This window comes from Homalodisca vitripennis, chromosome 8 (assembly GCF_021130785.1).
Source record: "Homalodisca vitripennis isolate AUS2020 chromosome 8, UT_GWSS_2.1, whole genome shotgun sequence".
Classification (NCBI taxonomy): Eukaryota; Metazoa; Arthropoda; class Insecta; order Hemiptera; family Cicadellidae; genus Homalodisca; species Homalodisca vitripennis.
Genome location: NC_060214.1, coordinates 23,691,817 through 23,719,779, shown reverse-complemented (window position 1 = coordinate 23,719,779; position 27,963 = coordinate 23,691,817). Strand labels below are relative to the sequence as shown.

Here is a 27,963-nt window from a genome sequence, read left to right as displayed (position 1 = left end):
GGATTCAGTGGACTAGATGATATTAGCTGCTCAGAATATTCATTATTTATACCTACATACTGGACAAAAACTCTCCTTTTTTGGCTCCCCTGCCTACATTTCATTTTTAAAGTGTTGGTTTTACTTTCATTCCCTTTTTAGCAAAGTTTAATGTATTTTCTGTTTTTTGGAAGAATAAATAACGAATAAAAGGCTTTTTTCAGTTAAAAAAAAATCTCTACTTGTGTGTTCCATACGTAGGTTTGTAGTACACAGCGCCACATATCATCATACGAAGCGAAGACATAGCACTGGTTAGGCCTATTCCTTTATAATTGGTGTCAAGTGTTTCAGATTGGTTTACGACAGTTATAAATCAATACATTTACGCATTCATACATATTTATGGCACTTTTTTTTACTTGTGTATGTACCAATAAATATACAATAAAATAAAATAAGACTATACGGATATTACTGTATGCTCATCTTCTTCGATTCTGATTGAATAATTGATTTGTAATGTACACAATAACCTGAAAGAAGACAATAAGGATATTACTGTTTGCCACATCTAGTGCAATTCTGTTTGAACGGACATATCCTTATGCTGAGTTTTAGGGATTAAATATTTCATCTGTTATGCTGTTCTAATCTTAATAAATCAACTTAAACATTTCCAATATGACTGTGAAATAAGGATTTTTTAGTCACGACCTACCTTTTCCATTAACTGCACTTTTCATCCTGTTCTCGTCGTCACACAACCACTCCTGTTCGTTGTCTAATAACATACTGAGATCATTGTCACTGTCAATAGAATCATTGCTGTCCAGCACATAAAAACCTATTCCGTTTATAATTGTTGGTAAATTTTTAACTTTTAACTACAGCTTATTGTGCAGTCTAGTCATTTTCTTTCCTTCATGAATTTACAAATATTATAAATCTTTTTTGTTGTTACGTGGAAGATTTAGTATTGCCTTTCACTTTTACCTCATTGTTTGTCTTTAATAAATAGTAATTATTAATATGTTTACTATAACTATTCTAGTAACAGTATTAGGATAGAAATTAATTGTAAAGTGCTACGATTGCAGGTGGGGAGAGTCCAGTGAACCCTGTCGCGATGATGTACGCTGACAACGAGCTGAACAATTCCAGCTTGAGGCGGCGACGACTGAGCAACGCGGACAAGGAAGGAGTCGGGGACAACAGGAACAGTGGAATCGAACTGGACAATATCCACACTATAGTGTAGCAGCAGATACACGGTTTCTCTGTCATGCCTTAACTTCTCCTGTGCCATCCTGTCACATCTACTGTCGCTATGTTACTTACCATGAAAGTCGTTAGGTTTAAGATTTTGTTACTCAACTCCCCTCCGAGAAAACGCCGAACCTGTGTTGAATTTGAGACTCAGGTTTCTGTTGAGGCTGGGGTATGCTTCCCAATCCCAATTACAAAAATTGTTCCATTGTAAAATTTTCCTTAATTACCAAACGGTGAAAGAAAACTCAGTACATGTAGTTTTTTCAGTTAGGTAGAAGGAATTTTTTCTAATATTTTACTTGAATGTTCTAATTAACCCTTTGGTGTCAGCGTTATTTGACTCGGGCCTCCCGTGAGTAGTGGCGTTGTACAGACTAGGCTGCTCTGTTGAGATTTTCCACAAATCTCTAATCCACGAATTATGCCAGTTAAATGCATTTAACTGGTATGCGGGCACAGACGTCCAATGCACAATTTGGCCATTCATTACCAGTGGAATCAGACCCCAAAGGGTTAAAGTCAATTATTTCATGCACGTAAAATAACAATTCAAGTTTAACAAATGTATTAGTTTAACACTTTCTAAGAACAGCACATACAAAGATATCTTCTGTTCAGAGAGGGGAGGGAAACTGAGTTATGTGATCTGGAATCGTGTCTTTATGAATGTAAGATTGTTGGCATTTCAATAATTCCTAGTAACGTTTAAATTGCATTTTTACTTGTACTGGAAACACAGTACGAGTTGAACTATTGCATTGTTGTTGTACTTCTTATGTTGTAATGCTTGTGGATTTTTAACGGCATTTCAAATAACTAAATCTCTCCATAATATGTTGAGAAGAAAAGTAGGACATTTAATATATGTTTTTTCAAGTTGAAACACTTCTGACCGACCACAACAGTTCTGTTGTTTACATAAATATTGATTTATCACTAAAAGATAAAGTGAATGTAATTAACAAAGTCATGGATATTGGAATAATAATACTCTAAATATGTCAGAGATGTCCTATTTTTTTTTTCATTCTGATGAATTTTAAGTTGGCGATTACGATGAGATAATGTTCTCAGATTTATGTTTTCTTCAAACTTCATTGCCAATTTCATAAATGGCTGGTGCTGCATTACTGGACAAATAGTAATGCAAACTAAAATTTGTTGACTTAACTTAATACCTCTTGTTTGCAAAACTTAACAAAGTAATTAAGAAAACAACTTAAATTTATCAATTTAAATTTCTATTTCTTGGTTGTTTTATTTATAGAATATTATGTAATGTACTGTATTTTAGAAAACATTACAAACATATACAATATTTTTAATGCTAAATTAGAACACTCCTTAACCTTTTTAATAATTGACATTTTGCAGACGAGTTGTATTAAACTTCAGCCAACAAAACAAAGAATCTCATAATTGTAATACGTAACATTTACTGAATTATGTCCTATTTAAGAACACCTAGAGTAAATTTATATCGTTGTTATAAAACAAATCCAACTTACGCCATTGTTGCCTTATTTAATGCATAAATATTTTATTGTTAACAAATCTAGACTAATGTACATTTTTCATTATTTAAAAATGCTGTTATTTTTACAAATATATTTTAGTTTTTTACTTATTTAGTATAAGATGTTTAACGTTGTAACTATGATTTTGTAAGTTTATGATTTTAAAACCGTTTTATGTGTACAAATTGTAAACAAATATATTTGATGTTACTAAATAAATATAAAATATTGTACAGGTGTGAAAATGTGCAGAACAAACTTCTCTTCCAAGGAAACCAAGTTTGAACTGTTTTTCTGTCTTAATCAAACATATTTTCCTTTATTGGTGATGTTATGGACAATTACTTTAATTTCAACTCTTTCCACATTGCAACCAGTTACATCATGTACTTATGTTTCTTCTTCATAATTCTGTTGCATACAACAAAATAATTTATTGTACCTGAGTGGTAGTCAATTAATTTTTATTGCCGCTGTACTCTACTGTTTCCGACAGAGCTTGTGCCTCACAGCATAAAACTTATTGGTTATTGTATACTTATAATTATTGTACTGCTTGAAATGTATTTTAACTTATATGACAGATTCCCACTTCAGAATTTCAGTGTGTATTAATTGCCCAATTACAGTGAAGTTAGCTCATTTTCACGTCACCTGTACACATAACCAATTTTATTTAGGGAGTCCTAAACATTTTCTTTGGTGATTTAGATTTAGGTTTTCAGTTTTATAAATCTTTACAGACTGCTTTTGGTGAACAAACAAGGGTTTTTTACACTTTCCTGTGCTTAATTCCACTTTATTTAGATTTATTTATAGTTTATATCCAGTGTCACTTTTGTGTTTGCTTGTGTTAAAGGTTAGTTTTTAATTATTTTTACAGAAGATTTTTACTTAGAATGTTCTGTTTTATCCTTTACCAAGGATTCAACAATACAGCAATAAGCCAGCTACATCATATAAGAGAATTAAATATTTTATGTTACTTTTTTATTTGATATATATTTTGACAAGTTTTTTAAGGTTTTTACTCTGTTAATACATTGTTGTCACAGCTAGCCAACCCTAGACAGCTGATCTTTGTTGTACTTTAATACAAAACCAATGCAGGTAGAAAGTCATGTTTATTTATGAGCTTAATTTTGTGTTTCAGGCTGAATTTCCGATAACACACCTTCATTGTAGTTATGCATTTATGGCACTTTCACTTAATTTAGCAGCTAGTTAATTTCGTATTGTTTATCTCATTACATAAACGTTAAAATTATTTTTTTAAAGTTGAAATAAAAAATGAAGATATAATTATGAATTAAGAGGCTACTGCAAAAATGCCCTTGGGGGTTTCTCCATAAGAACATTGTTAATCCTAATGCAGTTTTGCACCTTTATTTTTTATCAAGCATCGTGCATTTTAAAGATATAACTAATATACATTCAAACGCTTTTTAGTTTTTTTTAGTATATACTGTAAAGTACAACAAAATTTGAGATTTTTCTGAATAACTTATAAAAATATTGAAAGAACTAAAAACCATTTGGATGCATATTAATTATATCTCTAAACTGAGACGTCTCCCACGATGCTATGATCAAACATAAAGGTGTAAACGGCTTGAGGTTTAACATTGCTTTTATAGAGAACACCCCAAGGTCATTTTGCTCATAACTACCAAACAAAATCTTACAAATGACTTATCAAACTGACCTAATAAAACTTAAGACCTCAATAATCAATAGACACATTGACTGGATATATAATTCTAGTTTCCTGTGTTCTTTCTCCAGCATAAAAACTCTTCTTTACACATTCCATTCACTTCCTTTCTGCATCCTATCATGTCTCTACTATGTACAGTTTAGGATAATACTAACATGACATTCACTTATGATGAGAGCCAATAAATTGTTATCTTTAGAGGTCTTTGTATTTCTTTTAGTCTGTTTCTGGCAGCAAATTCGTATCGTTTTCTACATGATTGCCACACACGTAGCTACTTCAAAAGTGAACAAACACTAGTTTCTTTGTTTATTATACTTTTTAAAGGATATAAGTAAATTTTTCACCATTATCTGCAGGAAATTGTAGTGTCACAATATTTGCATCAAATTATTTTTATTCTAGTACTATTCTGTTAGCAACTACAAATTGATGAACAAATAATCACTTCATACTTTTTCAAATAAATTTGTATTGTTAATCTACTAATGTTAAAATTAAACATCAGATATTGAAGTAAAATTAACTTATTCAATTAAATCATCTTTTCATAACATATTGATACATTGATGTAACAATTACTTTTTTTTTATTAATGAAGTAAAAATATCCAATGCTGCTGTAAAATAATTGTTTAGTTCTATGTCATTTATATATATATATATATATATATATATGTATATATATATATATATATATATATATATGTATATATATATATATATATATATATATATATATATATATATATATATATTCTGAGACCCCAAATATATAACAATTTCTGAAGGACTCTTCTAGGGTTAAGCTAATTCTTCTGTCAATAGTTAAACAGACTGTAGAAGTCAGTGGTGGATTTAGAGTTGGAGATGGGTAACTGGGGTTATGACCCTTTTCCAAATATTTATATTTTTAGTTTTTTGTTTCATAAAAAAAATGTGAGGGTTTAAAATATGTTTTAAGATATAAATTTTTTCTGGGAGAGGGCCCCCAGATCCTTCTATTCTACAGGGGGTGACCCCCCTCAAAGCCTATGCTAAATCCGCCCCTGGTACAGATATTGTCCACAATGAACACAAGCTTGTTGTATGCATGAGGTTTGTATTTTGTTTACTACTGTGTTATGGTTACCCAAAAAAGTTTTAGTTTAATTAAAAACCTAATTTAAAACTGTTCAAAGCACACTCCTGTAACTCTCTAAAACATGGGATTTTGGTAAACCTATAAATAAAACAAAGGACTGCCTCTAATTTATAATTTGATCCATTATGTAAACACAGAGATGAAAATTTTGCCGTGTATTTTTTGGCAAAACTTTCAAATTTTTTCACAAACTTAAAACAATTTTACATATAGACGATATGAAGTTAAATAATTATTTATCAGTATATTTTTTTATACATACTGAGGCAAGACAATTGATTAATACCAATAAAGTGTACATATGTAGTTTAGAAGTTTTTATTCATGTTTCCACTGCTTTGGAATCCTTCTGAGATAAACAGTGTAATGACACTTTCACGACATATTGTGTTTCAGCTGATAGCTGACACTGTCTTTATCTGTTTTAATCACTTTCTTCATTCAGAAAAATCTCCGCTGTTAATTCATTTAAAAGTTTTTCTGGCAGTATTATGTACAATAATTCCTAATCACACAAACGTTCATTCCCTAATCATCTGTTGCCATCCATAATATCACATCCATAAACTACTTAAATATCAGCTCAGTAACAAAGATAAATATAGTAACAAATCAAAAACGTAGCAAGGAAAAAATGTTGGGGGGTCCAGACAACTGATATTTTCTCGTAGTGGACTGAGAGTAAGACCTCATTTTGTTCCTTGAAACGTTCTTGACCCGTTTCTTTGTTGAGAACGATCTTTCAGTAATACTGAATTATTTAAATAATAATAATTGTTTACTAAAAGAGTTATTGAAAAAATTGAAAATTTGGGGGAGTTGGACCCCCTCACTTGCTAAGTCCTTGCAACAAATGTGAACAAATATAAAAATAGAATCAGGGGATTACTTTCATTATTTTACTCTTCTGAGACAGATCTGATACCACAGTGAATCAGCAGAAAATAATAGCTGAAAAACTGGAGGAACTAAGTCATTACATATGTGAATACAAATTCCCAAGTGCAACTGGACGTTTTCTCTCAAAAACAAAAAACAAAACAAAAATATGCAATTGGGGAGAAAAAATTTTCTCTCAAAAGATTGCATAATTACTTGCTGCAATATTGCAGCATATTGTGTTCCATTGCAGAGAAATAAGATCATGTTAAGTTAGTTACAGAGTGTGTGTTTGTGTTAAAATACTTATATGTTTGTATTTTATTATTTTTATGTGAATCAATTAAATTATATTTGGTATGTTTTAAGGGTGTATAAGAATTTCAAATGGTTAATTTTTAGAGCTTAGATTATTTACAAATGACTTTTTTTAACAATATGGTAGATAATAATGCACACGTTATTTTTGTAAATAAATGTTATTTTTCACCAAAAAGTTAACTTGAAATCAACGCTATGTTAAAAACTGAAATAAACAATAACAATGTTTTGTTTAAGTACTTTAAGGCAAATTAAGGATAAAAAATAATAATGGTATCTATTTTACTTCTTTTTATTCTTTAAACAAAAAACTTTTACTTCAGAAATGATTAATTTACTAATTTCATATTTCAATTCCATTTGAAATTGCTTGAATGTTGTTTCCTAAAATTTGTTTGGTTGTTGTTGCAGCACTTTCTCTAGTCTTTGTGTCGAATAAAAGGTTACTTTTTTTTACTTATTTATATTTTTTGTAGTTGTAATACATATTTTTCCTTATTAAAGTAACCTTGTATTACCAGAATAACGATTACGGACATTTATCATTGTTACGTGTTATAAAAAATGTCTGCTTTCATGTTATAATTCCATACTATATTAACTTAGTTTTGCAGACAGTATTTATCAGTTGCTACGAATGTATTTATACTAAGTTAGCCTAATCTGAATGGAATATAGAGTACTTGTTGTGGCGTTTAGTGCAGGAGCTTTTAATAACTATCAAATTGTTAAGCCATATTTTATAGGTTTGTAAGAGAAGCTTTATGTGGATTTCGGAGGAAACAAGAATGGTAGGATGAGGTTGTGTTCACTTGGGTATTAATGAGGAGTCAGAGTGGTCCAAGTGATCAGCAGGTTGGCAGTGTAGAAGTTCTGAGGTTGTTGCGTTGTATTTTTTAATTTTCTTTACAATAAAATAATAATAATAATAAACATGATCAAACGATAATAAAAAATCATTTTTACAAAAGACAACTAGGAACCTCGGTCTTAAAATAGTTATTTTTAAAATCATTTAGGAAATACCCACACCTTGACTCATATGCAACCACATTGACGGATCTAAACCACAAAAATATAAGTATAACATTTTCTTGTAAGTGCACAATTAATTCATTAAAAGAATTTTCGTTCTCAAGTATTGGAAAAATCTTCAATTTTCATAAAATTCGAACATACTTCTACTTCTCAATTTTGTTTTCTGTTAAAAAAGCTTTATTGATAGATAATTATACAAAACTAGACACAATGATATGCAAACAAGAGATTGTAGGCCTATATTGTTTTGCTTATGGTGTAAGAATTCTAATAATCTGCAATAGGTTAGGAATCTGACTAACAACAGCATAAAACAATCAATTAAAGACAAATTTATATGGTACATTGTAATTATTGATAAAGCTTCAAAATGGAAAAATATATACCCATAATCAGTAATATTCAAACTTTAAAAATATATAAATGGGACATAAAATTTAATACATTTTCTTGCTCTTGTTGTAAAAATCAAATAAATAAAATTATTTTTTTTATCAAAGCCCCGAATACAAAATATTCAAATTTATGAATTTACTATTCTAATAATATGTTTATTGCAAGAAATTAAAATAAAATTATTCACTTTATTCACATTCCTTCAAAACTAAGTATATTCCTGCCTTATAATGCATGTAAGTTTGTGGGAATTATAAATTTAAAACAATCCATCATTCTAAAACATTGTTAACATATTTTTGCAATAACTTTGTGTCAGTTAAACTGAACAACAGGTTGCGTGTGCAGCATAATTCTGGTTCTTTCATTTTTCTCTAAAAATGAATACGATAAATGTTTGAAAACATTTCCCAAGTTGCTTTGAACGAACAATACTGTCCAACTCTGCTAGATTACACCTCTATATTAATCAACATTGCTTTCTTGTAGTCATGTACCCAATCGTTTCTGATCTACATCTAAAGATTATCAAGTGTTTATCATATAGTACAGATATCTAACTTTATTATAAAATATTTTTGTACTTGAAAGTATTTTGATTGACATTTCCTAATGTCAATGCAGAATATAACAATGGTGCGAATTGTTCTATGTAATTTTATAGATTTTATACTTTTGTTACCATTTTGTTAATATTAATAGAAAATTTACACTTTGATGCAGATGTTTATATTTATATTTTAATGCTTATTTTGTTAAGAGTTAATTGTTGAAAGATTTACAATCAAATAAACTTTTATACTTATACGTGTAGTTTATTACCTCACCAGGCAAACCTAATCAGACCTTACACTCTGAGGTTCAAGTGAAATGAAAATATTGTGCTCGAAAGGTTGCAGACAGCTCGCGTTAGTTTTGCCGCAGTTTGTCCTCACAACTCGTAAGGCCAGTACAGATCCCTGCGCTACTTTCATTAGCAGCTAAAACGGAATAAGGGGGAGAGTCGATACAGTACAAGATCAATGGTACTGATAATAAGTGCAAGGGTCACAGACAGGATTCGAACCTGCGCTATCCCTAACTCAGACTACAGTACAAAGTCGAATGTCGTAGACCGCTCAGCCATCGGCACTCCCAAATACTATTTTCCTAAAATGTACACCAAACATAAAAAATTTGATATCCGTATTGACTGGGTTAGTAAAAGGTATGAAACATGACTGGATAAATAAAAGGATAACCAATTATTAAAAACTCAAATTAAAAAAGAAATATTTATTATTTGCATAAAAATAATTGAACTTACACACTGAAATCAAAGGATGAACAAGGGTGTTACACTTTCTCCACAAGAGATCTGAGCAGCTTGGCCAGAGCCGTACTGGCCAGGTCTAGAGGTGTTTGTTTCTCTTTGTTGAGAGCGTCTAGCTGCGCCCCTCGCTCCACCAACAGCTGAGCCACCTCGCCCCGGTCCTCCTCACAGCTCAGGTGGCTGTCACACATATTAACCAGTTAGTCCACACTATAATCAGTGTTAACATTTAACATATCAATAAGATTGAAATCTCATGTTTCAAAATAACCGTTCTTCTCCAGAATGAGCAAAGAACAAAAATTACACTCAATTTTGTATTCCAATAGTTTTTTTCCCAGATTCTAGATTTGATTCTGATTCCAGTCCTTTAATACGAGCGATAAAGCTATAAATATTCCCACAGACCATAACTTAAATTGCAATTTTCTTCTCATACAATGATCCCAAACTGGTAGTGAGTTAACTTATGTATAGTCTGTTTCAAATTTGTAAAATTCTCTGGATACAGACTGTTGCGCAATATATTGTTTGTTTCATCACTGCTATATACATTAACGAATCCTTTCTTCCATATCGCGATAGAACTCAGTTTAAGTACTGTTCAGTTGGTACCAGATATTAATCAAATTTGCAAAAATACCTTATGACAAACAGCACACATTCTTTGATTTCCAAAAAAGCAATATTGATACAATTTGTTTGTCTGTAATGCACAATCATTACCTGAACAGTGACAGTCGCAAACAGGTCTGATTCATTTCATTTTTAGCAATTAAAATATTTGTTGGTCTTGATATATATATATATACCTGAGGCTTGGTGGATCCAAAAATTAGATAGAAAATAATAATTATAATTTATAAAAAGGAAATATTTAACCCTTTGAGGATCAACATTTTTTTAAAGTTATTTTTTGACAGTTACTAAAAATATTTACTATCTCGTAAAAACATAAAACGTGAAAAAGATTGCTGTTAAATTAGCTTTTTTACGGACAGTAAAAGAAATCATAACTTACGATTTTTTCCCTACTTAAATGTTTGAAAATATAACACACTTTATGGGAAAATACTAGTAGCCATAAATTAAAAATATAGCTTGAGCATTTTTAGGATGGAAACAAAAAAAATTAACAGCAGGGATCCAATTCATTTTGTTTACAATTTTATTTTGAGCTAAAATACAAATTTTTATTTAGTTATATTGTAACGTAAAAAAGTTATGATGATAACAATTTTGTGTCATGGGAACAAAATTTTTATTTAATTTGCCAAGGGATCTGAGATTAGAACCCTTGAGATCTGAGATCTTGGCAAATTCAAAAGGAAATTAAAAGAACATTTGTTAAAACTTCCTTTATATTCACTTGATGAGTTCTTTTCAGGATAATTGATTTATATTTTAATAATGGTTTTTTTTGTGTGTGTATACATGTATGTGTGTGTGTGTGTGTGTGTGTGTGTGTATATGTATATATGTATATGTATGTATGTTTATATATATATATATATATATATATATATATATATATATGTTTGGATAAATAAACTTTATTGGTAAAATAGTAGTAGTCTATAATACTTTGAACAATTAATTGTAAACTGTTAATTACTAAGCATAAATTATGTTAAACTAATTAATGTTATTTTGACCCTATTCAATGTACAGTGTGCATTTTTACTTGAATAAAGTATTTATTGATTGATTGATTGATTGGTACTCACATGCTGAGTAAAACAAGCAACTTATAGGTAAGGTAATTACAGGTAGTATTTTGTAATGCAAAGAAAGCAAACAATTTCCTTTTGCAATGTTGTTTTATGTTTGTTTATATTCAAAACAGTATAATGACACACAAGTACAATTTTATTGAAATTGGAAATGCTTTTATAAATATATGACATCGGCCTGAGTGGATGTCATGGCTAACGAACATAAATCAAGAATACAAGTTGCCAGTTATTGCTTTGTAAACAAGTTGATGTAATACAGCACACGATTTCTAGTGAAGAATACTGTTCCTAGTAACACAGTAGGCATCAAATTATGTAATACGGGATAATGGAAGTAAAATTATTGATTGCATAATATGCTAAAACTAAAATCATTGATTACGTAGAATTATGTGATCCGCATTTTTTAGGAGTTTTGGCGTTCTTATGAGATCTGCACTTAAAGCATTAAATACAACCATTCCATCTTGTAGTCCTCAAGAGAAGAACACTAAGGACTACATATCAGCCATTAGTCCTCAAAGGCTAAATCAATATGAAGATATGAAGAATACAGATTTGCCAATTCTATGATTCTATTAAAACTCTAGCAATTGCGTAATTAAATACTTTTAGTCCAGGAGCCCAAGAGCCAATTTGTATTGCATAAAGACGCAATCTAGTTTTTCTTAAAAAAATACGAGAAGATTTTTCTAAGAAATTGATCTTCAACTACACTAGTTTTGGCGAAGGTCGGAATGAGCTGTGGAGCTTTCCCTGAGTCACTTAAGGTATCTAGAACCGTACCGGTCTTCAAGAAGGGTGACCCGGAGGCTATGGGGAGTTATAGGCCGATATCGGTGATACCAGTTTTCGCCAAGGTTTATGAGTCTGTTATCAAAGGTCAAATTGTAAACTACTTTGAACATGAAAATCTCTTCTCTGAATCTCAACATGGATTCAGGAAGAATAGATCTACTGTGACAGCGGTTCTGAGTTTGGTTAGCCAGGTCCTAGAGAGCTTCGAGGCTGGTGATTCAACTGCACTTGTTCTGGCCGACTTAAGCAAGGCGTTTGATTGTGTTCCGCATAGTCAACTGCTGGATAAACTGAGAGCCTATGGTGTTGATGGAGTGGTTTTACAGGTTTTTAGGTCCTACTTCACAGACAGAAAACAGATCCTGTGCACCGGCGGAGCGCATTCCCAACCTCAAGCAGTGAAATATGGTGTTCCTCAGGGTTCGGTCATTGGCCCAGTCCTATTTCTAATTACAATTAATGACATCAGCCAGCTGGGTGACATGCTTCTGTTTGCGGATGATACCTCCATCTTTGCTCGTGGCGATACACCAGAAAACGCCAGGCTTGCTGCTCTACAAACATTTACCAGCGCAAAGGAATGGTTTGCCGCGAATGGCTTGTGCCTGAACGAGGGGAAAACCCAGGAGATGATGTGCACTCTTTCCAGATCTGACAACAATTTTGGCCTGAGCGAAGTTAAGCTCCTGGGATTTATTCTTGACCCAGGGCTTACATGGAGGAGCCATACGAATAGTGTATGCATCAGACTCTCTAGAGCCCTGCATCTACTGCGGAGACTGAAACCTATGCTGACTAATAAGTATCTTTTGACAGTTTACTTCGCCATGTTCCACAGCCATATCAGCTATGGGCTGCACATATGGGGCCATGCTGCTGGATGTAAGGATATTCTTCTCCTCCAAAAGAAAGCTCTTCGTGTCATCTCGCCTCCAGGGTTTCTGGATAGCTGTAGGCCTATCTTTGTGAGTCTTAAAATTTTCACAGTCTATGGTCAGTACATCCTTTCCTGCCTGACCAATTTAAAACTTAACATCTCAGACTTTGCTGAAAGAAACGAACTCCATACCTACAACACCAGGAAGAAGCACCATCTGGATGTACCTTTTTGTAGGCTTAGTAAGAAGAAGAACTGCTATCCTAGCTTAGCGCTTCGCATGTATAATGCCCTTCCAGATAATCTCAAAGAACTCAACCCTCCTCACTTTGAAACCCAACTTAAAAGCTGGCTATTGTGTACGCCCTTTCATTCAGTCGGGGAGTTCTTCGATGCACTATCATAAGCCCTGGCGCCATGTAAAAATGTAAATATTGTAAATATTCTAAAATTCATTTTACTTTGACGCTGTCTATCCAGTTGTACTGGTCATCGACTAAGGTGGAGGTAATTAAGGTAATTAAGGTAATTAAGGTAAGGAATGGTAGGGTGTCAAAAGGGTACAAAAATATAAATTACTAATTTTCCCTTAGATCAATTTTTTTTTACACACTGTATGTAAGACATGAAAATAAATGTTAAATCAGCGTCAGCTACCATAGAGACCCTAAAATGGCATCATCCAGTCTCATTAACTAGTTGTCTGATATAACTATTATTAATTTTCTATCTAATGGTTGCTCTTTTGAGTATCAACCTAGACATAACATTAATTGACAAACAATTATCTTTTCATATTTTTAGCCCTTTTGATGTATGTACCTTACTATTTCGACCTCCACCAAAACTAGTGTGGCTGATAATCAATTTATTTCTTAGGAAAAATTCCTTATCAATTTCAACAAAAACCAGGTTGTATGCTTGCTTATGCAGTGCGAATTGGTCCTTATTTCCTAGAAGGTACAGTAGTTGTTGTGTTGCAAACTACTTTTTCCAAATTAAGACTTCATATATCCATCCACGCCTAGCAACAAATGTTATTGTATATTCAGACTTACAGGGGTGTGTTGCCGTCGGCGTCTCTTGCATTGACATCCACAGATTTCTGTGCCAGCAGCATGGCGACGACTGGGAGGTGACCGACAGAACTCGCCCTGTGAAGAGGTCTCGCCCCTCGTACATCTGCGATATTTACTTCAGCACCCTCGTCTAGGAGTAGCTTCACTATCTGCCTCATCAAATTTTTACATACAGTTCGTAATCAAACAGACTGGTATTATGGTATTAAAAAACAATTTCAATTTAAAGATAGCTAACATTTCAGGTTGCTTGTGACTATCGTAATTGTTCTTTCCTAAAATAAAGTTATTTAAGAATACGAAAAAGTATGAACTAAATAGAGGGGGAAAATGCACCCTGAGGTTAGAAATAGGTTCACAACTGAAACAGTGGAATCAACACTTGGTGATAGAGGGACAACCAATGAAGAAAAGAGAATGTCTCAGGAATGGAGACCTGTCATAGAGGGCTAAAGACTCCTGTGCAATTCAACTGTTACAATAAATTTAAATAATTATATTTTTACTGTGAATGTATGCACAAATACAACAATGAATGACATCCATGAGGGATAGGCTTTTCTTTTTAACCCTTCAATGTGGTTTGACGAAAACATTATGGTTTAGTGCAGACCGTAAACTTATCTGATCTAGCGGTATCAGTTTTAACTACTTCCAGCGATATTTTATGCTTTTACAAAGAGGACATTGCATTCTTTATTTACATCTTCACAGAAAATCTCCATTTTTTTGAGTTATAGCTTTCTCAAAATTTATTGCTATTGTGAAAACTATGTGGTTTGCCATTTTTTATTTGTGTAATACTAAAGTTTATGCTGGTTTACATAGAATCCTCCACTCAGGATCCTACACTCAGTAGATGAATAAAGAACTAAAGTATTAAATAGTTAATAAATAAAAACAGCAATAAATAGTTAACAAATACAATAGCAATAGCTAATTAATAAATAAAATAGCATAATAACACAGACAAATAAAAAACACAGTCACCATTGTGACAAAAGATAAAGTTTTGATAAAAAGAAATCTGCAGCCAGGTGGATTCGATCTGGAGACCCTTGTGCTGTAAATCAGTTACGCAACTGATAGCGCTACGAACGCTGATAAGAGGGACGGTATATTTAAAGTTCATGTAGTATGTCACTCCCAAGTACATTCAGCATACGTTTAGTGCAGGTTTCACACTTGAATCATCCAAGATTACAGGAAAACGTATAAAGTCACGAAATTAGTCCTTCCTGCTTATCGAGTGCACTTAAAAAGGGTCAGCTTACTAATAAAATATAAATATTTGTTTTAGAAACTAGTTAAAATTAGATAGTACATTGGATCTTAGCCTAAACATGTATATGGGGTAGGACTAGGCCTACCAATCTCGGCAGTCAATGAAGTCAACAACTATACAGAATTACTGAAACGTGTTATAACAGGTGATGGAACAAGGGTTAACGGATACGATGTTGACAAGTATAGTGTCATTGTATTCTTCAATTTTAATGGCATAGTGCATCATGAATTTTTGCTAAAAGGTCAATAAGGTGTACTACCTGCAAGTTCAACACTGTTTGTGTAAAGCAATCCGAAGAAAAAAACACTCGGATTTGTGCCAAAACAATTTATGGCTTTTGCACCATGCCAATGCATCTGCTCAACTTCATTGCTTGTTTGTGTATGTTTGACTTTTTTATTTCCAAAAATAAAGAGAAACCTTAAAGGGCCATCATTTTACAAACATAGATGACGTTAAAAGTGCATTACTGAAAGAGATAAAGACTATCCCAAAGACCTTGTTTGAGAAATGTTTCGAAGACTGGAAGAAGTACTTGCACAAGTGCATAATATCTGATGGGTACTATTTTGAAGGCGACAGCATTAATGTACACAAATAAATAAAAATGAAAATTCCTGTTCTTCTTCTTCTATGGGGCGGCCTATTACCATGCACTTAAGCCTCAAGGGTCTTTTGCGCACCCCGGAAGCACACCATGAAGTCGACCAGTCTACGGTTTCAGCAGTTCTACAAACCGCCGAAATGAACCAATCAGGTCCTCCTGGGGAAATTCGCCACCCTTGTCCAAACTACCAAATAAGGCATACCCCTCCCTTGCTATTGCAGGCACTCAAAGGGCAAGTGTTCGGCAGTTTCCTTCTGCTCATCACACATTCTACAGAGCGGATCCTCCTGAAGGATACCGACTCTGTGAAGATGCTTCCTCAGGTGACCATGTCCTGTAATCAGACCTATAACCCGAGAAGTCATCAATCTACTTGATGAGAGAAGGTCAGACGCCTCCCTGGAGGAAAGTGACTGTAGTACAATTCTGCTCATTCTCAAACCCGGATGCAATCTGTTACTTTTTGAACATACCTCGTATATACACACAGTAAATATTCAGACTAAAAAATACGATTTGATTTACTAATAAAGCATAAATACTAAAAAATACTACATATTACAATTAAAAATATACTGTGTACCCAATATAATTTGTTTAATAACATGAAATAGGCAAGTATAAAAATGTCCTTTGCTATGCTCAGCGAATAACTTTATGGGTAACCTATTGTTTGCCCAGATTAAAATGGCTCTCATAACCACACAGTCCCTTAATTAAAGAGAACAAAACTGAACTGCATACTTACATCTTTCCATCCCTTAGAGGCAGCATACTGGAGAGATGAGTGACCTTGAACATTGCGAGAGTTGACACTCGCTCCAGCGCCCACCAGTTGTCTGACGACATCGACACGTCCTGCAGATGACGCCAGAATCAGAGGTGTCATGTGCATCTGGGCAAGAAACACAAATTTACATCATTCCATATCTTTGAGGCGTTATACTATAAAGATGACTAAGCAGCCTGCACCAATTTAGTCCAATGAGATTTGAGGTGGCGTTGCCATACACTTGCAGATCATCAGCTGTTTCCGCTATGACGTGCAACATACGATGAGACTGCAGTAATTGTTTCTACACGTAAAACTGGCAACAGTGCTGGGAGCGGAGTGTAGAAGGGGGATCTTGATGTACCATCCACCACCAAACTACTTTGGTGCCGGCTGTTCTAGGGACTAAACATTCCAAGCAAATGCCTTTCATCTGGCTCTCACCATATGTTTGGTAACATCAGTGTGGTCTGTAGACTACAACACATCCGTATACTCTTTCATTTCTCAAATGCAGTCACACCTTGCCAGTGGCGCAGTGTAGTGGACATGGCGGTTATCGCTGGCTAACCGCTGAGCAATCCTGTCCTTGCAAGCAGCCCGCTTGCCAAACCATTGGTGGTGGTTCGCAAGTCACCTTTAAGCTGTTGGTCCCCAGGTTGTGTTAGAGCGGTTTCCTTAGCCTTAACTTTGCTTGGTAAAATAAGACGTTATTTGACTTTGACACTTGAGATGGTGAAAGCTTCCCTTCACCCCCACTAACACTTGACCCTCCGCAACCCTATGGTGACATTGCTGTCAGTAGAGGATTCCAGATTCAGATGTAAGGACTTAATATACATCTTTCATAAGTTACCTTGAAATATTGTGTTTTTGTATATTTATTACTCAACATTAAACAACAACAACAACAATCAACTACAACAACAACAACACAACAACATTTAAGACTAAAATTTAAAATTCCTTCATGTAGCCTGCCATTTTCTCCTATTAATTAACTGTATACATTGTATTATGTTTATAGTCGAGATATACGTATATGTGTTTAACCCTTTGCACTCCCCGTCCGCATGACAGTACTTGTGATTTGCACTCCTCTGGCCACCTCTTATGGCCCAAGGTCATATCCTCTACAACTCTGAATATTTTGTTGTGAGCCGTGTCGTTGCACTCCTCTGTCCATATGTAGTGGCCGATGCTAAAATGCTCCTAAACTCCTCTGGCCACCTCTTATGGACAGTGACATTTAACTATATTACATTTTTTGTAAATAATTCTGTTATATATATAATGTTCTGCCATATCTTGGCTGATTCTAAACTATATAATCAACAAGATTGTACAATTTTTTGGGGGAAATGTTATTTATCTGTTTCTTAAAATACAAAATAAAATAACCCTTTCTATTGATGACTAGACTATAGATGAATAAAATATTTTTAAATAGTTTTATTAATTTTTATGCCACTTATTTAATGTAAAACAGCAGTAATAAATATGAAATAATATTTTTGAAGTCTGTTTTGTAAGATGATTGCCCGCTGAAACTCAGCTGGTAATTATCAGCTGGGTGACTCATGACTATTTAAACAAACCCAAACAATTACCTTCCAGTGAGCTATCGTTGTTGTGACAACCAATGAGATTCTTGTTTTTGCTTGTATGTTATTTTCGTTCAGATATTTTGTCACAGTTTGATGACGTAGTTCTAAATAATTTAAGGTTTCCATGTTTTCTTCTGTGGGTTGTCCCCCCATGGTTGGCATGTCATGGTAATAGCAAGGAAAAATAGTTTACATAGCCATATGACACTGTGCAAAGTTTATAGATGTTATCTGCTATGGTTTGTAAAATATTAAGCCGTACCCAGACTTTTCAAACACCTATATATATATATTAAAATTTGCCTTAGAATTAACTACTTGTATCTGTGGATTTGCTTGTAGTAATTTTGCTTTTTACCTTTAAAGAAATATATCTAAGACTTTGATTTTTAAATCCATGCAAAATATATTAAATAATCAATAAGAAAAAAATGAAAGCAACGCTTTAGCATAAAAAGATCATTTAAAATTGTCCTTTTAAAATGCCCCTTTAAAATCACCTGTTGTTGTGATTGTGAATAACATGTCAGAGTGGAACAGACATCTGGCACCATCTATATTCAGTGTAGTAGAGAACATGACCTTGGGCCATAAGAAGTGGACTGAGGAGTGTACGGACACAGCTGCGCCGAGAATTCACAGAGTGCAACAGGTAAAGCACCATGTCCACCTCTTAGGGACTGAGGAGTGCAAAGGGTTAAACATATTAAATAAAAATAATAGAACTTTTAAGTAACTAAAGGTCTATTTCTTGATGAGACCAATGTTACGTACTGAATAAATGTAAAATAAGTAGATGAAATAATTTCAACACCTGACATCTGTGATAAGCTGGATTAATACAATGAAGTGGTATCTGAGTTAGTGTTCCATTGTTATACATTATATTCTGCTTTTGTTTAAAACTACTGTTAGTTTCACTGCAAATCAGTAGACGAGATTTATTGCACTTTCTTTTGTGGCACCACAGAACTTATTGAAAGTACAGTTGGAGGTGTTCTGTGCAGACAGGAATACAGACACCTGGTCTCTAAACTTAATAAAGTACAAGTCCTGGCCAAAACACTCTGTAAGTATTAAGACATCAGCCTTATAAAAACATTTCACATAGGACAAGAAGCTGGCATAACCCCTCATTGTACTTAGTTCAAAAAGGACTTATACGCTAGCTGTGATAGGATTTTCAAGATGGATAATGTTGGTGGTGGGGGCAGTCTGCTGCTGGAATCTCATGAGGAGGTATAGTGGACTATACCTCAGTCATGTCACTCTTGAAGAACAGGAAGCTCTGTACCATTTCCAGTTGATCACGTGCCGCTGGTACCCAGTGTACGCCGAACTGGAAGTGTACCCAACTTGGGAGCTTTATAAGTTAATACATTCTGCAAGGCAGTGTACAATATCAGCATTATTATCAACTTACGTCATCCTGAGGGTCGACGGGTGAACCCGAACTGAGCAAGTGACTCACAAGGTCTGTGTGTCCTCCGAGTGCTGCCCAGTGTATCAGTAAACGGTCACTCTGGAACACATTACAGTACTCTATACACTGCTATTGTTCTGAGGAAAAGTATCATTAGTCTAAAGAAGATCTATACAAACAACTACCTGTTTGGTTTGTTATAACTTAAAAACATGATTTTGACAGATACCAACTTGTACAGTAATAAATAACTTTTCCTTTAAAAGTTTAGTGAAAAGAAAATATAAATCTTTTTTATGATTTAATTATTTGAAGGTATCAAATAATTACCTGGATTATCTGGTAGCATGGTAATCCAGAGCAATTATTGGGTAAAGTATAATTTCTGACATAGGCAATTTTTAGAAATAAAGAAACATGAAGTTAGTGTCTGGAAACCCGTTATAGATGTTGCAGAGCAATAAGAAGGTTGCTTGTCCAAGGTAAGGTTATCTCGTCCAATCTGAAGAGGTGTTGAGGCGCTCATATAATCTGAAATATATTTTTAGAAGGTTATCTCGACCAACTAGAAGAGGTGTTCAGGCGCTAACATAATCTGAGCTACATTTTTAGAAGGTTATCTCGACCAACTAGAAGAGGTGTTCAGGCGCTAACATAATCTGAGCTACATTTTTAGAACGTTATCTCGACCAACTAGAAGAGGTGTTGAGGCGCTCATATGATCTCAGCTACGATTTTAGAAGGTTATCTCATATTCACATTATTCACATGTACTTCTGCAGTATTAATGAGAGAACATTTTGACCTGTCAGACTCAGATAACTTACCTGTAGGCCTTGGTAGGTTCCCTTTATGCTTCCTAGAAACATAACTAAGCCAATATTTAATCAAAAATTCAAAATTAGTATTTATTTAGAGTAAAATGAACATAATCAGTGAAATATTTCAACATCAAAATTTACATAAGAAACCTTGGATTTATATAAACTTGACACTTTTAACACAATTTTACTCCTATGCACTTACAAGCTTACATTTCAGGCTATAAGGTACTTATTATTAATTTATTTATTATTTTGCAGTGCACATAATTCTCAAAATTTTGGAATACTTTGGAACATACGAGGTCTGTCCAAAAAGTATCCGACTGCCGACCAGTAGGCGGCTGCGGCGTAACCGACCGGCTCGAACCGGTTATTGGAGGGGAGGGGCAAGCCTACTCCTTCCCATATTAGGCATTGAATACGATCCGGTCACTCAGTAAAAATATTAAACGTGTTCGTGCAGCAATTAATGAAAACCATCGATTGACTGTCCGAGAGCTGGAAGAAGATTTAGAAATACCAAAATCGTCAGTTTGTAACATTTTACACGAAGATTTAAAATGAACCGTGTTTCTGCAAAATTTGTTCCTCGGCTGCTGACAGAAGACAAAAGAACTGTCGACTTGAAATCGCACAGGACAATCTGGATTTGATAAAAAGTGACCCAGGGCTATTTAAAAAAGTTATTACTGGTGATGAGTCATGGGTTTATAACTACGACCCTGAAAAAAAGGCTCAATCTTAACAGTGGAAAACTCGGAAAAAGCAAGACAAAAGTCGAAGCAATGTCAAGACAATGCTGACAGTTTTTTTTTTTTACCAGGATGGCGTTGTTCATCACGAATATGCTCCAAGAGGCTAGATAGTGAATAGGCCTAAGGAGTATTATCTTGAGGTCCTAAGGCGGCTACGAGATGTAGCGCGAAGGAAACGACCTGAACTGTGGACAAGCTGTGACTGGATCCTTCACCACGACAACGCGCCAACTCATTCCTCAAATGTTATTCAGCATTTTTTGGTCAAACACGACATCAACCAACTACGACAGCCTCCCTACAGTCCTGACATAGCTCCTTGTGACTTCTGACTATTTCCAAAATCAAAAATTCCTTTGAAAGGAAAAAGGTTTGACGATGTTGAACAAATAAAACAAAATGCGACAAAGGATTGTTGGCCATTCCGCAAAATGAATTTAAGGAGTGTTTCCAGAAGTGGGAGGAGCGTTGGAATAAGGTAGTGGCTTGTGGAGGGGAGTACTTTCAAGGGGACTAGATTGCCATTGCCGCTGAGTAACGTCAGTTCACGCCAGACGTCAAGGTCGGATACTTTTTGGACACACTTCGTATAACGTGAAAATATATATGGTTTGCTAATTTTTTAACATGGCCATACCCATAATAGTAAATTTAGCCTTTCGTGTACTATTTGTTGTTTTTACAATACAGGTGTTTCATATTTCTTCAAGAGAACCTGGACAATATTAAGCTATATATTTTTTTGAAACAAGATAACATTAACAATAAATTGGCTATCTCAGATTCTAATATTTATTATTCTAGTACACTTCATCAGGTACTTCCCAACACTTTTCAAAAATTAAAAAAGGCTTATTAATTTATTTATTATTGTGTAGTGCATTTGGCCTAATTCTATACATTTTGGTATATTTTAGACATTTACAGTATTGTAATAATTATATTTTTTGTACATTTTTGAAATTCATAACCAACAAGTTTAACGTTTCATACATGTACTGTTTTCTGGTTTTTATAATATACCTAATTTTTCTTCAAGAAAACCAGGATACCATTACATATTTTCTGAAACTAGATAAAATGAAATGGACAACCTAAAAACCTAGCTTAATTATTATAAAAAACAAACTTTGACTTTGACTGCTGTAAAATTGACATAACATTCCAGTTCTTGTTTTCTGAGTCTCAAAAGGAAGTGATGTTGGCGAGGAGTCAACTCTGTCCTTATCTACTATTTGTTATTAACTTAGGCTATATAAGTAGGTAAATACATACTTATGTATTATAAATATAAAAAGTTAACAAGCACTCACATGTGATCTGAGCTTAATTTAGGAGTTAACGAGCGGAATAGCCAGTCAAACTTCCAACATTATTAATTTATTCTACTATCTTCCTAAACAAAAATATTTATGGTTTTAGAGGGTCGAAGTCACAAATAATATTATTTTTTAATAATAAACCCGGTGCCGCGGCCCGAGCTGATAGCCGGAAGCACTTGTGTCAGGCTGATATGAACTTTTATTCTTAAAAGGTCTAAATGAACAAAAATGTCTATTATTTGGGTTAAATTCCTCTCATTTCAACATTTTTATTTTTTACATATCCAAAGGTAGCGTAACGCTTGACGTCAGGAGCAACCAATATGAAATCAACTTACAATCATAACAAGACCACGTGACACCCAACAAAACCATAAAATATTACTCCGTGCAAGTCAAGTAGTTCCATTTTTAATGTTCTATAACTTCGTTATTTGTCATTTTCACCCATTGAAACCTTATGTTGTTCTGTTTAGGAAGACGAAACTATACGTTAATAATGCGAAACTTTTTGCCGGGTCGGCCGTTATCTTCACAATTACCGATTTATGTACTATCTTGAGGGATTATTTGTTATTAGGCTATATAAGCAGGTAAATACATCCATATGTATTAAAAATATAAAAATGTAATAAGCGCTAACATGATGTGAGCTTGAATTTAGATATTATATTGAGGAATGCTTTTCTTTTTTCACCACACATGCGGGATGGTGCCAAAGCCTGCACTGATGGGCTAGGGTATTTCCGATCAGTACTTTCCCGACCTCAGATCACATGCCAGATTGACCAACGCAATCTGACATCGGAATGACCCTAGCAATCAATGCAGTGCCACCAAAGCTGCTGACGAAAAAAAATCATACCTTGACATGGTCACCAAATTCAAGCTCAGATTACATGAGTGTTCGTAAAGGTTATTTTTCACTTTGGTACTACTAGTAACATGTTTATGATAACCTAATCTAAACACAGGCTACTTATATTGAATAATAATTTATAGTAGATAGGGACAGAGTGGTTTCCTTCTTGACACCATTTTGGGAGAAAGAAAACAAGAACTAATCGTCAAATAGTAAAGGAATTTTCACAGTAAGTCAAATAAAGACTGTTCTTTCCAATAGCTAAGTCTAGTTTTAGGTTAAAGGTAAAAAAAAACTCTTCCAAAAAAGTGGCTTCCAGATAATACCAAAGTACTGAAAAAATTGGCTATATTAAATTGTAATATTTGTTATAATATCACAGTTAACAAAACTGAATATTGTTGGACGAATATAAAATTATAACTTGAAAAAAGCATTGTGATAAAAGGAAATTGATAAAAAATAAAATACCAAGGAGTAAGGATAGCCAAATAGGTATAAAGTTTTCGATTCCTAGAAAGTTGTGATTTTTAAATACGTAATAAGTTTCTGCAACTTCAAGTTATTAAGTGTCAAATTAACATTAAACTTACTGAATCTTGAGCTGTTAATATTGACTTGTCTTTTTCTATAAATTGAATAATATCGTCAACTTTTCCCTCATATGCATCAGAAAATAGTTTGCTTTTACACTTCTCATCCATTTGAAAAATTAAAAACAGTAATAAATATTTAATAAATAAATACTGAAAATTTCAATACACTTAACGACACGATAACAGTGACTTGGACAAATTCAAAACTGAGTAGAAATTATAACAAAAATAAACAATTCCATAACCTCTACACAATAGTTCTTTTTTTTTTTTTTTTTTTTCAAAAGCTTTATTTCTGGTTCAATTACTACAAGTAAATAATTATACACAGAAGTTTGAATCATAGAGAACAGAAGAACATAGAAATATTAACATTAGTGGGTTTGCTCCAATGGAGACACCCTATAACATAATACAGTTAAACAGAAAATAAACAATAAAATTAGTACTTGACAAACAATGTAAGTTTCAAATTATAATAAAATGTCTTGAACAAGACGTGCTTTCAGTCTTCTGTTGACAGTTCTTTGGCCAATGTTAAAATGGACAGCACCTGTTGATTGGTCCAGAGTTTCTAGAAATGTAGCACTTAGTTTTCGGATGTAGTCACAGATGGTCGGAATTTCTAATTCATTATGAATCTGTCGGTTTCTAACAAACCATGGAGAATTTGTTGCTATTCTCAAAAACTTGTTTTGGAATACTTGAAGTTTGTTCATTTTTGATTTATGGAGGCAAGGACCCCAAACTGGACAAGCATAAGTTAAGAGGGGTCTGAATATTCCTTGGTAGATTTAAAAGAGCGCATTTAAGTTTAAGAGATGATCTTTCTAATTGATAATTGGGTACATTTGTGCCAATCTTGTGTTTGCTTGATTTAATTTTGAATTTATGTGCTGTTTATAAGTAAGTTTAGAGTCTAATAAGACACCCAAATATTTAACAGTTCTGTCATTTTCATTCATGGTATGATGTTATCTTGAATTTTCTATATTCCTTAAGGGATTGAATTTTCTTAGCGAAAAATATTTTCGCTTCACATTTTAGAGGGTTAAAGTGCGATTTTCCAATTAACGAACCAATCCAACAGTAGGTCTGTATCAGTCTGAAGCATGTCAACTGCTGTGTCAATGTCTTGATGTTGGGAAATCAAGGCAGTGTCATCAGCGAAAAGAGCAAGCGTAGAATGAGCTGGAATGGGTAGGTCATGCATGAACATATTAAACAGGATAGGTCCTAAAATTGAGCCTTGTGGCACACCAGCCCGGATCTGTCGAACAGTGGAATGAGTAGAATTTATTTTTACTGAAAAAGTCCGGTTTTCTAAAAATGATTCGATGATGTTTTGCAAGTAAGTAATTTGGAAGTCCAGTTTGAGAAATAGCTTATACAGAAGGCCTTTGTGCCATACTTTGTCAAAGGCCTGAGCAACATCCAGAAAACAAAGCAGCAGAGTGTCTTTTATTTTCAAACCCTTGCACTATTGTTTGTGTTAACCTCGCAAGTTGCTGCGTAGTAGAATGTTTTGCCCTAAAACCGAATTGGTGGGGAGGAATACATTGAGCATCTTCAATGAATCTGCATAGTCTCTTCTGTATTAGCTTTTCAAATACTTTTGCCAGAGTGGGTAGTAGGCTGATGGGTCTGTAAACTAGAGGGATTTCTAACAGGCTTACCGGGCTTGTGGATAACAATAACTTCAGCATGTTTCCAGGATTTAGGAAAGTAACCAACGTGTAGGCATGCATTAAATAAAGTTTTTAATAGCTGATGGGGCTGTTGGCGGGAGTTCCTTTAATATTAAGTTTGTTATCAAGTCATACCAGGAGCTTTCCTCAACGGTAGGTATTGGATAACATTTCTAATTTTCAGATGTTGAGATATACTGAGTGGGAAGCTCAGCAGATAAGATTGTGCTATTTAAAAACCTGTTGACTTCATCTTCAGTTTGCAAATTAACAGTAGTAGGTTAGGGGAAAAAGCATTTTCAAAATAATTCGCAAAAACCTCACATTTTTCAGAGTTCACTCTGGTACGTCTCCTGGCCTTGTTGAAGGGGAGGGATCGTAGAAGGCGTTCTGAGAATTCTTTTGGTTGCCAGCCACATTGAACTATCGCCTGGGTTTATTTCACTCAAATATTTCTGATAGTCATTAATTTTGAAAATATCTAATTCTGATTTTATTTTCCTGATGAGCCTGTTTAAGCTGCATGCGATCTTCTGGATGCCTGTGTCTCTGCCACCGTCTCCTAAAAACATGTTTTTCTTTAATTAAATTAAGAATTCTTTGCGGAGGGCGATTAGGACAAACATGGTTTGTGATTGTTTTGCGACTGCTTTTTTAAAACCGAATTTTTAATCAGCTCAGTGAATTGTAGTACACAGTTGTCAATATCTTCGAAAGACTGTAAACAATTCGGCAAGATAATATTAGTTTCTAATTCGTTATGAAATACAGCCCAGTCAACTTTACCATTTATTAGTTTCAATGGAGGATTTGGTAAAATCGGGTTTAATTGAAAAAGTTACAATTACTGGTAAGTGGTCAGACGTTAACTCGCATAAGGGTTTGCTGTACTATCGGTTCATTTGAAATTATTAAACAAAACAATATCTAATATGTCAGGTTGCTGGTTTCTCTGCCACGGATAAAATGTTGGTTCTACAGGAGCAAGATATATTAATAGTTGTACGCATCAAGTAGTCATTCAATTTATTACCCTTTGGGTTATTAGTGCGACATCCCCATAAAGTGTTTTTACTGTTTAGATCTCCCATTAAAATAGTAGGACTATTATTATAGAGAATCCTATTAAAATCTTCATCAACAAAACGTTTGTTAGGAGGTAAGTATGCTGATACTAATGAAAAGTTGAGTCCATTTTGTAAAAATATTTTTATGGAAACAGCTTCTAAACTTTGTAACTGGGGAGCAAGAAATTCGTGGTGTTTTATGTTTCTTTTGATCAAAATTGCGACACCCCCAGAGGCATGAGGAGCCACTCGGTCCTGTCTGTAAATAGAATAGCCACTTATTTTAAATTTATCATTGGGCAGGAAGTGAGTTTCAGTGACACATGCAACATCTATATTATGTCTTACTAGGAAATCTGTAAAGAGATGTTTTTGTCTTTCAAGCCATTGGCATTCCAATTGAGAACAATTAAGTTTTTAAAGAGAGTTGGGGCCTGATTGTTAGTCACGGGCATTTTTAAAGAAAGAAGCAATAACCTGCTGAATAACCTTTTTCAACTGGGGTATGAGTATTTTTACTACATTGCTTATTATTTCGTCAAGACCTGAGATGTTACCTGCTTTCCAGAGGATTGTGGATCCTCTACGGAGTTTGCAGTTGAAGGAATGTACGACGGATGAGCCACCTCAGCATAGCTGGGGGAGTTCATATTCAACGGAGATCGAGGTGGAGATGATTTTGGTTGAGTTTTCCCTAGGTTCGTTGAGTTTTCGGGTCGTGTCGTTGTAACTTGTGGACGAGATTCTTGGTCGTTCCCTATGGAGGATTTCTTGCGACCGGTCAATTTCTGCTTGATGCCCTGGTAGTATTTACACCTCCTGTAATTTGAAGTATGTTCCTCGCCGCAGTTAACACACACTGGTTTGGTTTCTTTACTGACCGGGGCAGTCTGAATAGAGATGGGATCCCGAGCACCGCACAACAGCGAGGGTCCAGTTTGCAGAAGTTTTTTGTGTGACCAAAAGTCTTGGCATCTCAGACACTGTGGGATGTTTTTTGACTTCCTTTTAATTTCCACTTTAACTATGGCGTGAAACAATTGTTCAAGGTTCATAATATCACGACCACTTTCCGAATTCTCCAGCTC

At 34.1% G+C, this 27,963-nt stretch overlaps 2 protein-coding genes across 2 annotated transcripts in view; one reads left to right on the top strand and one right to left on the bottom strand.

The window, feature by feature from the left end:
• Positions 1 to 5,136, top strand: part of LOC124367432 — a 91,984-nt gene extending 86,848 nt beyond the window's left edge. Inside the window, 1 exon segment of the mRNA XM_046824241.1 lies at positions 1,080 to 5,136. Within this exon segment, the coding sequence (XP_046680197.1) occupies positions 1,080 to 1,240 (161 nt within the window). The 3' untranslated portion in view covers positions 1,241 to 5,136.
• Positions 5,137 to 9,522: 4,386 nt separating this feature from the next.
• LOC124367431 (26S proteasome non-ATPase regulatory subunit 10-like) lies at positions 9,523 to 24,366 on the bottom strand. The gene is made up of 5 exons (XM_046824240.1): positions 24,118 to 24,366; positions 19,762 to 19,860; positions 16,708 to 16,854; positions 14,044 to 14,213; positions 9,523 to 9,754 (listed from the first exon to the last, which is right to left on the bottom strand). The coding sequence occupies exons 1-5, from the start codon at positions 24,226 to 24,228 to the stop codon at positions 9,598 to 9,600; spliced, it is 684 nt and encodes a 227-aa protein (XP_046680196.1). The 5' UTR covers positions 24,229 to 24,366; the 3' UTR covers positions 9,523 to 9,597.
• Between the last annotated feature and the right edge of the window lie 3,597 nt (positions 24,367 to 27,963).